Source organism: Lampetra fluviatilis, unplaced genomic scaffold, assembly GCF_964198595.1.
Source record: "Lampetra fluviatilis unplaced genomic scaffold, kcLamFluv1.1 SCAFFOLD_1376, whole genome shotgun sequence".
Lineage (NCBI taxonomy): Eukaryota > Metazoa > Chordata > Hyperoartia > Petromyzontiformes > Petromyzontidae > Lampetra > Lampetra fluviatilis.
Window position 1 is genome coordinate 7,743 of NW_027621021.1, and position 11,132 is coordinate 18,874.

The 11,132-nt window shown below is 58.1% G+C and overlaps 1 protein-coding gene across 1 annotated transcript; it reads right to left on the reverse strand.

Annotated features, from left to right (window-relative positions):
* Nucleotides 1–1,281: 1,281 nt before the first annotated feature.
* On the reverse strand, nucleotides 1,282–10,624 carry LOC144954674 (uncharacterized). Its single transcript, XM_078885109.1, has 4 exons — nucleotides 10,531–10,624; nucleotides 7,598–7,672; nucleotides 3,015–3,144; nucleotides 1,282–1,735 (listed from the first exon to the last, which is right to left on the reverse strand). The coding sequence occupies exons 1-4, from the start codon at nucleotides 10,534–10,536 to the stop codon at nucleotides 1,710–1,712; spliced, it is 237 nt and encodes a 78-aa protein (XP_078741235.1). The 5' UTR covers nucleotides 10,537–10,624; the 3' UTR covers nucleotides 1,282–1,709.
* Nucleotides 10,625–11,132: the final 508 nt, after the last annotated feature.

Here is an 11,132-nt window from a genome sequence, read left to right on the forward strand (position 1 = left end):
ACACACTCACTCACTCACCCACCCACCCACTCACCCACCCACCCACCCACTCACCCACTCACTCACTCACCCACCCACCCACTCACTCACTCACCCACTCACCCACTCACTCACCCACCCGCTCACTCACTCACCCACTCACTCACTCACCCACTCACTCACCCACCCACTCACTCACCCACTCACCCACTCACTCACCCACCCACCCACCCACTCACTCACCCACCCACCCACCCACCCACCCACTCACTCACTCACTCACCCACTCACTCACCCACCCACCCACTCACTCACTCACTCACCCACCCACTCACTCACTCACTCACCCACCCACCCACCCACTCACCCAGCCACCCACCCACCCACTCATCCACTCACCCAGCCACCCACCCACCCACTCACCCAGCCACCCACCCATTCACCCACCCAACCACTCACCCACCCATCCACCCACTCACCCACCCACCCACTCACTCATCCACCCACTCACCCACCCACCCACTCACCCAGCCACCCACTCATTCACCCACCCAACCACTCACCCACCCACTCACCCAGCCACCCACTCACCCACCCACTCACTCACCCACCCACCCATCCACTCACCCACTCACTCACTCACCCACCCATCCACCCACCCACCCACCCACTCACTCACCCACCCACTCACCCACTCTCCCACCCAGTCACTCACCCACCCACCCATCCACTCACCCACTCACTCACCCACCCACTCACCCACCCATCCACCCACCCACCCACTCACTCACCTACCCACCCACTCACCCACTCACCCACTCACCCACCCACCCACACGAACCAAACACACAGACGCCCGCCACGGATGGAGTTGCCAATTCCACGTTTTATTTTGAACACCACCGAGAGAGACGCACAGAACCGGCGACTTGCCTCTCTGAGCCAGAGGGGAGTGGTCACGTGAGAGACACGCCCACCGTGACGTCAGGGGGCGTGGTCTACACCAAGGGCTGGGTGAGTGGGTGGGTGAGTGGCTGGGTGAGTGGGTGGTGAGTGGGTGGGTGAGTGGATGGGTGAGTGGGTGGGTGGGTGAGTGGGTGGGTGAGTGGATGGGTGGTTGAGTGGGTGAGTGAGTGGGTGGGTGGGTGAGCGGGTGAGTGGGTGGGTGGGTGAGTGGGTGGGTGAGTGGGTGGGTGGGTGAGTGGGTGAGTGGGTGGGTGGGTGGGTGAGTGGGTGGGTGGGTGAGTGAGTGGGTGGGTGGGTGGGTGAGTGAGTGGGTGGGTGGGTGGGTGAGTGAGTGGGTGGGTGAGTGGGTGAGTGGGTGGGTGAGTGGGTGAGTGGGTGGGTGAGTGGGTTGGTGGGTGGGTGAGTGGGTGGTTGAGTCGGTGGGTGGTTGGGTGAGTGGGTGAGTGGGTGGGTGGGTAGGTGGGTGGGTGGGTGAGTGGGTGAGTGGGTGGGTGGGTGAGTGGGTGGGTGGGTGGGTGAGTGGGTGGGTGAGTGGGTGGGTGGGTGGGTGAGTGGGTGGGTGGGTGGGTGAGTGGGTGGGTGGTTGAGTGGGTGGGTGAGTGGGTTGGTGAGTGGATGAATGAGTGGGTGAGTGGGTGGGTGAGTGGGTGAGTGAGTGGGTGAGTGAGTGGGTGAGTGGGTGGGTGAGTGGGTGGGTGAGTGGGTTGGTGAGTGGATGAGTGGGTGGGTTGGTGAGTGCGTGGGTGGGTGGGTGAGGAAGTTCTTCACTTCTTCAGAAAGTTCAAGAATTCTGAAAAACAGACATTATCATCATCAGCTACAACATTAGCTACAGTATCATCATCAGCCATCAAATATGCACTGTGAATGGGTGGGTGAGCGAATGGGTGAATGAATTGGTGAGTGAATGGGTGAGTGAATGGGTTAGTGGGTAAATGAAGGGGTGAGTGGGTGAGTGAATGGGTGAATGAATAGGTTAGTGAATGGGTGGATGAGTGAGTGGGTGAGTGAGTGAGTGAGTGGGTGAGTGAGTGAGTGGGTGAGTGAATGGGTGGGTGAGTGAGTGGGTGAGTGAGTGGGTGGGTGAGTGAGTGGGTGAGTGAATGGGTGGGTGAGTGAGTGGGTGAGTGAATGGGTGGGTGAGTGAGTGGGTGAGTGAGTGGGTGGGTGAGTCAGTGGGTGAGTGGTGGGTGGGTGAATGAGTGGGTGAGTGAGTGAGTGGGTGAGTAAGTGGGTGAGTGAGTTGGTGAGTGAGTTGGTGAGTGAGTGAGTGGGTGAGTGAGTGAGTGGGTGAGTAAGTGGGTGGGTGAGTGAGTGAGTGGGTGAGTGGGTGAGTGAGTGAGTTGGTGAGTGAGTGGGTGAGTGGGTGAGTGAGTGGGTGGGTGAGTCAGTGGGTGAGTGGTGGGTGGGTGGGTGAATGAGTGGGTGAGTGAGTGGGTGAGTGAGTGAGTGGGTGGGTGAGTAAGTGGGTGAGTGAGTTGGTGAGTGAGTTGGTGAGTGAGTGGGTGAGTGAGTGAGTTGGTGAGTGAGTGGGTGAGTTGGTGAACCTCCGTAGTGGGTGAGTGAGTGGGTGAGTGAGTGGGTGAGTGAGTAAGTGGGTGGGTGAGTGAGTTGGTGAGTGAGTTGGTGAGTGAGTGAGTGGGTGAGTGAGTGAGTGGGTGAGTGAGTGAGTTGGTGAGTGAGTTGGTGAGTGAGTGGGTGAGTGAGTGAGTGGGTGGGTGAATAAGTGGGTGGGTGAGTGAGTGAGTGAGTGGGTGAGTGAGTTGGTGAGTGAGTGAGTGAGTGGGTGGGTGAGTGAGTGAGTGAGTTGGTGAGTGAGTTGGTGAGTGAGTGGGTGAGTTGGTGAACCTCCGTAGTGGGTGAGTGAGTGGGTGAGTGAGTGGGTGAGTGAGTAAGTGGGTGGGTGAGTGAGTTGGTGAGTGAGTTGGTGAGTGAGTGGGTGAGTGAGTGAGTGAGTAAGTGAGTTGGTGAGTGAGTTGGTGAGTAAGTGGGTGAGTAAGTGGGTGAGTGAGTGAGTGAGTAAGTGAGTGGGTGAGTGAGTTGGTGAGTGAGTGGGTGAGTTGGTGAACCTCCGTAGTTGACGTTTCCGTTGTTCACTTTCCCGGGCGAGGAGATGAACTTCTGCAGGAGGCTGCTGTCAATGTTAAGGGAGGCCAGGATCCCCTTGATGGTCTCCACGCTGAGGAACCCAGATCCATCCTGCAGAGACACACAGAGACACACAGACTCATCATCACCACACAGAGACACACAGACTCATCATCACCACACAGAGACACACAGACTCATCATCACCACACAGAGACACACAGACTCATCATCACCACACAGAGACACACAGACTCATCATCACCACACAGAGACACACAGACTCATCATCACCACACAGAGACACACAGACTCATCATCACCACACAGAGACACACAGACTCATCATCACCACACACAGAGACACACAGACTCATCACCACCACACACAGAGACACACAGACTCATCATCACCACACAGAGACACACAGACTCATCATCACCACACAGAGACACACAGACTCATCACCACCACACACAGAGACACACAGACTCATCATCACCACACAGAGACACACAGACTCATCACCACCACACACAGAGACACACAGACTCATCACCACCACACACAGAGACACACAGACTCATCATCACCACACAGAGAGACACACAGACTCATCATCACCACACAGAGACACACAGACTCATCACCACCACACACAGAGACACACAGACTCATCACCACCACACACAGAGACACACAGACTCATCATCACCACACAGAGACACACAGACTCATCACCACCACACACAGAGACACACAGACTCGTCATCACCACACAGAGACACACAGACTCATCACCACCACACACAGAGACACACAGACTCATCATCACCACACACAGAGACACACAGACTCATCATCACCACACAGAGACACACAGACTCATCATCACCACACACAGAGACACACAGACTCATCATCACCACACACAGAGACACACAGACTCATCATCACCACACACAGAGACACACAGACTCATCATCACCACACACAGAGACACACAGACTCATCATCACCACACACAGAGACACACAGACTCATCACCACCACACACAGAGACACACAGACTCATCATCACCACACAGAGACACACAGACTCACCACCACACAGACTCACCACCACACAGACTCATCATCACCACACAGAGACACACAGACTCATCATCACCACACAGAGACACACAGACTCATCACCACCACACACAGAGACACACAGACTCATCATCACCACACAGAGACACACAGACTCATCATCACCACACAGAGACCCAGAGACTCATCATCACCACACAGAGAGACACACAGACTCATCATCACCACACACAGAGACACAGACTCATCACCGCACAGAGACCCACAGACTCACCACCACACAGAGACCCATAGACTCACCACCACACAGAGACCCACAGACTCATCACCGCACAGAGACACACAGACTCATCACACAGAGACACACAGAGACACAGACTCATCATCACCACACAGAGACTCATCACACAGAGAGACACACAGACTCATCACACAGAGACACAGACTCATCACACAGAGAGCCATAGACTCATCATTACACACAGAGACCCACAGACTCATCACACAGAGACACATAGACTCATCACCACACACAGACTCATCACACAGAGATCCACAGACTCATCATCACCACACAGAGACACACAGACTCATCACCGCACAGAGACCCACAGACTCACCACCACACAGAGTCCCATAGACTCACCACCACACAGAGACCCACAGACTCACCACCACACAGAGACCCACAGACTCACCACCACACAGAGACCCATAGACTCACCACCACACAGAGACCCACAGACTCACCACCACACAGAGTCCCATAGACTCACCACCACACAGAGACCCACAGACTCACCACCACACAGAGACCCATAGACTCACCACCACACAGAGACCCATAGACTCATCATCACCACACAGAGACCCATAGACTCACCACCACACAGAGACCCATAGACTCACCACCATACAGAGACCCATAGACTCACCACCACACAGAGACCCATAGACTCACCAACACACAGAGACCCATAGACTCACCACCATACAGAGACCCGTAGACTCATCACCACCACACAGAGACCCATAGACTCACCACCACACAGAGACCCATAGACTCATCACCACACAGAGACCCATAAACTCATCACCACACAGAGACCCAAAGACTCACCACCACACAGAAACCCATAGAATCACCACCACACAGAGACCCATAGACTCACCACCACACAGAGACCCAAAGACTCACCACCACACAGAGACCCACAGACTCACCACACAGAGACCCATAGAATCACCACCACACAGAGACCCATAGACTCACCACCACACAGAGACCCATAGACTCACCACACAGAGACCCATAGACTCACCACCACACAGAGACACACAGACTCATCACACAGAGACCCACAGACTCACCACCACACAGAGACCCATAGACTCATCACCACACAGAGACCCATAAACTCATCACCACACAGAGACCCAAAGACTCACCACCACACAGAAACCCATAGAATCACCACCACACAGAGACCCATAGACTCACCACCACACAGAGACCCAAAGACTCACCACCACACAGAGACCCACAGACTCACCACACAGAGACCCATAGAATCACCACCACACAGAGACCCATAGACTCACCACCACACAGAGACCCATAGACTCACCACACAGAGACCCATAGACTCACCACCACACAGAGACACACAGACTCATCACACAGAGACCCACAGACTCACCACCACACAGAGACCCATAGACTCACCACCACACAGCGACCCATAGACTCACCAGCACACAGAGACCCATAGACTCACCACCACACAGAGACACACAGACTCATCACACAGAGACCCACAGACTCACCACCACACAGAGACCCATAGACTCACCAGCACACAGAGACCCATAGAATCACCACCACACAGAGACCCATAGACTCACCACCACACAGAGACACACAGACTCATCACACAGAGACCCACAGACTCACCACCACACAGCGACCCACAGACTCACCAGCACACAGAGACCCACAGACTCACCAGCACACAGAGACCCATAGACTCACCACACAGAGACCCATAGACTCACCACCACACAGAGACCCATAGACTCACCACCACACAGAGACCCATAGACTCACCACCACACAGAGACCCAAAGACTCACCACCACACAGCGACCCACAGACTCACCACACAGAGACCCATAGACTCACCACCACACAGAGACCCATAGACTCACCACCACACAGAGACCCATAGACTCACCACCACACAGAGACCCATAGACTCACCACCACACAGAGACCCATAGACTCATCACCACACAGAGACCCACAGACTCACCACCACACAGAGACCCATAGACTCATCACCACCACACAGAGACCGACAGACTCACCACCACCACACAGAGACCCACAGACTCACCACCACCATACAGAGACCCATAGACTCACCACCACACAGAGACCCACAGACTCACCACCACACAGAGACCCACAGACTCACCACCACCACACAGAGACCCACAGACTCACCACCACCATACAGAGACCCATAGACTCACCACCACACAGAGACCCACAGACTCACCACCACCATACAGAGACCCATAGACTCACCACCACACAGAGACCCACAGACTCACCACCACACAGAGACCCATAGACTCATCACCGCACAGAGACCCACAGACTCACCACCACACAGAGACCCATAGACTCATCACCACACAGAGACCCACAGACTCACCACCACACAGAGACCCATAGACTCATCACCACACAGAGACCCACAGACTCACCACCACACAGAGACCCATAGACTCATCACCACACAGAGACCCACAGACTCACCACCACACAGAGACCCATAGACTCATCACCGCACAGAGACCCACAGACTCACCACCACACAGAGACCCACAGACTCATCACCACACAGAGACCCACAGACTCACCACCACACAGAGACCCACAGACTCACCACCACACAGAGACACACAGACTCACCACCACACAGAGACCCACAGACTCACCACCACACAGAGACCCATAGACTCATCACCACCACACAGAGACCCACAGACTCACCACCACACAGAGACCCACAGACTCACCACCACACAGAGACCCACAGACTCACCACCACACAGAGACCCACAGACTCACCACCACACAGAGACCCATAGACTCACCACCACACAGAGACCCATAGACTCACCACCACACAGAGACCCATAGACTCACCACCACACAGAGACCCACAGACTCACCACCACACAGAGACCCACAGACTCACCACCACCACACAGAGACCCATAGACTCACCACCACACAGAGACCCACAGACTCACCACCACACAGAGACCCATAGACTCACCACCGCACAAAGACCCACAGACTCACCCCCACGTGACCCAAAAGTGACCCCGATATTAATGAGGCAGACAGGGCAAGGAAATTCCACGTTGCCAAGCCGAGGACAGTCCATCTCGAACCTTGTCCTTGGACTTGAAGAGCGACGTGAGTTGATCCACGGGGATGGGAAGAGACTTGGCGGCCTTCCCGAGGAACTAGAGAAGGAGTGGGAGGGTGAGTGGGTGGGTGAGTGGGTGGGTGGGTGAGTGAGTGGGTGGGTGGGTGGGTGAGTGGGTGGGACGGTGAGTGAGTGGGTGAGTGAGTGGGTGGGAGGGTGAGTGGGTGGGTGAGTGGGTGGGTGAGTGGGTGAGTGGGTGGGAGGGTGAGTGGGTGGGAGGGTGAGTGAGTGGGTGAGTGAGTGGGTGGGTGGGTGGGAGGGTGAGTGAGTGGGTGAGTGGGTGGGTGGGGGGGTTAGTGAGTGGGTGGGTGGGTGAGTGGGTTAGTTAGTGGGTGGGTGGGTGAGTGGGTTAGTTAGTGGGTGGGTGAGTGGGTGAGTGGGTGAGTGGGTGGGGTGGGTGGGCGAGTGGGTGGGTGGGTGGGTGAGTGGGTGAGTGGGTGGGTGGGTTAGTGAGTGGGTGAGTGAGTGAGTGAGTGGGTGGGTGAGTGGGTGGGTGGCTGGGCGAGTGGGTGGGTGGGTGGGTGAGTGGGTGGGTGGGTTAGTGAGTGGGTGAGTGAGTGGGTGAGTGGGTGGGGTGAGTGGGTGGGTGGGTGGGTGGGCGAGTGGGTGGGTGAGTGGGTGAGTGGGTGGAAGGGTGGGTGAGTGGGTGAGTGGGTGGGTGGGAGGGTGAGTGGGTGAGTGGGTGAGTGGGTGAGTGGGTGGGTGGGTGGGTGAGTGGGTGGGTGGGTGGGTGAGTGGGTGAGTGGGTGGGAGGGTGAGTGGGTGGGAGGGTGAGTGGGTGAGTGGGTGAGTGGGTGGGAGGGTGAGTGGGTGAGTGGGTGGGTGGGTGAGTGAGTGGGTGGGTGAGTGGGTGAGTGAGTGGGTGGGTGAGTGGGTGAGTGAGTGAGTGGGTGAGTGAGTGGGTGGGTGGGTGGGTGAGTGGGTGGGTGAGTGGGTGAGTGAGTGGTGGTGTGGTGAGTGGGTGAGTGGGTGAGTGGGTGAGTGAGTGAGTGGGTGGGTGATGGTGGGTGAGTGGGTGAGGTGAGTGGGTGGTGGTGGGTGAGTGGGTGGTGGGTGAGGGGGTGAGGTGAGTGGGTGGGTGAGTGGGGTGGGGGTGAGTGGGGGTGTGGGGGGTGTGTGGTGGGTGGGTGGTGGTGGGGGGTGAGTGGGTGGGTGGGTGGGTGGTGGGTGGGTGGGGTGTGGGTGGTGGGTGGGTGGGGGTGGTGGTGGTGGGGGTGGGTGTGGGGGGTGGGTGGGTGGGTGGGTGAGTGGGGTGGGAGTGGGTGGGTGGTGGGGGGTGGTGGTGGGTGGGTGGGGTGGTGGGTGGGTGGTGGGTGGGTGGTGGGTGGGTGGGTGGGTGGTGGGGGGTGGTGTGGGGGTGTGGGTGGGGTGGGTGAGTGGGGGGGGTGGTGGGTGGTGGGTGGGGGGGTGGGTGGGTGGGGGGTGGGTGGGGGGTGGGGTGGGTGGGTGGTGTGGGGGTGGTGGGTGGGGGTGGGTGGGTGGAGGGTGGTGGGTGGGTGGGTGGGTGGGTGGTGGGTGGGTGGGTGGTGGTGGGTGGGTGGGTGGGGGGTGTGGGGGTGGTGGTGGGTGGGTGGGGGGTGGGTGGGTGGTGGGTGGGTGGTGGGGTGAGTGGGTGGGGTGGGTGGGTGTGGTGGGGGTGTGTGGTGGGTGGGTGGTGGGTGGGTGGGTGTGGGTGGGTGGGTGGTGGGTGGTGTGGGTGGTGGGTGGGTGGGTGGGGGGGTGTGTGGGTGGGTGTGGTGGGTGGGTGGTGGGTGGGGGTGGGTGAGTGGGTGGTGGGTGGGTGGTGTGGGTGGGGGTGGGTGGGGGTGGGTGGTGTGGGTGGGTGGTGGGTGAGTGGGTTGGTGAGTGGTGGGTGGGGTGGGTGAGTGGGTGAGTGGGTGGTGGGTGGGTGGGTAGGTAGTTGGTGGTGAGTGAGTGGGTGGGTGGGTGGGTGAGTGGGTGGGTGGGTGGGTGGTGAGGGTGGTGGGTGGGTGGTGTGGTGGGTGAGTGGGTGGGTGGTGGGTGTGGTGAGTGGGTGGGGTGGGTGGGTGGTGTTGGTTGGTGAGTGAGTGGGTGGGTGAGTGAGTGGTGGGTGGGTTGTGGGGGTGAGTGGGTGGGTGGGTGGGTGGTGGGTGGGTGGGTGAGTGGGTGGGTGGGTGGGTGGGTGTGTGGGTGGGTGGTGGTGGTGTGGGTGGGTGGGGGTGGGTGGGGTGGGTGGGTGGGTGGGTGGGTTAGTGGTGGGGGTGGGTAGTGAGTGGGTGGGTGTGTGGGTGGGTTGGTTAGTGAGTGGGTGGGTGGGTGAGTGGTGGGTGGGTGGGTTATGAGTCGTGGGTGAGTGGGTGAGTGAGTGGGTAGGTGAGTGAGTGAGAGAGTGGTGAGTAGGTGAGTGGGTGAACGGGTGGGTGGGTGAGTGTTGAGTGAGTGGTGAGTGATTGAGTGGGTTGATGTCTGGGTGGCTGAGTTGACTCATTTGCTCAAACACTAACCCACTGAACCCACTCACTCACCCACTCACCCACTCACCCACCCACTCAATCACTCACTAAGCTCCCCCTGTAAATACTTAAACAGGCGGTTTGGGCAAGTTCCCCACTCACGACCAAACTCAGGTCGCCGGGTTCGTAGCGCAGTGCGCTAACCGCAGCCCCACCACTCACCCACTCACTCACCCACTCACCCCATCTACTCACTTAACCACTCACCCACCCACTCACCGACACACTCACTCACTCACCCACTCACTCACCCACTCACCCACTCACTCACCCCCCACCCACCCACTCACACCACCCCACCCACCCACTCACCCACTCACCCACCCACTCACCCACCCACCCACCCACTCACCCACACACTCACCCACTCACCTCACCCACTCACCCACTCACCCACTCACCCACCCACTCACTGACTTACATCCATATCTGCTGAGAGTTGAGCTGCGTGTGGGAGCTGCGAAGGTGAAGATGTGAGCCCTGTGACAATCTACTCACAGCCGCAGCACCTCCATTTATACTCAGCGGAGTGTTTACATTCCTCTGTATCCCTCCGCGAAAACCGCACCCCCCTGCATCGAGAAAAAAGTAGTTCCGTCCAACCGATCGTTCATCCGCTAACTCAGTCACTCACTCACTCACCACCTCACCCACTTACTCACCCACTCAGTCACTCACTCACCCACTCACACCACTCACTCACTCACCCACTCACCCACTCACTCACTCACCACCTCACCCACTTACTCACCCACTCAGTCACTCACCCACTCACCCACTCACTCACTCACCCACTCACCCACTCACTCACTCACCACCTCACCCACTTACTCACCCACTCAGTCCACTCACCCACTCACCCACTCACCCCTCACTCACCCACTTACCCGCTCACTCACTCACTCACACCACCCACTCACTCACTCACCCACTAACTCACCCACCTACTCACTCACCCACCCCACCCACTCACCCACTCACCCACCCACTCACCCACCCACTCACCCACTCACCCACCCACTC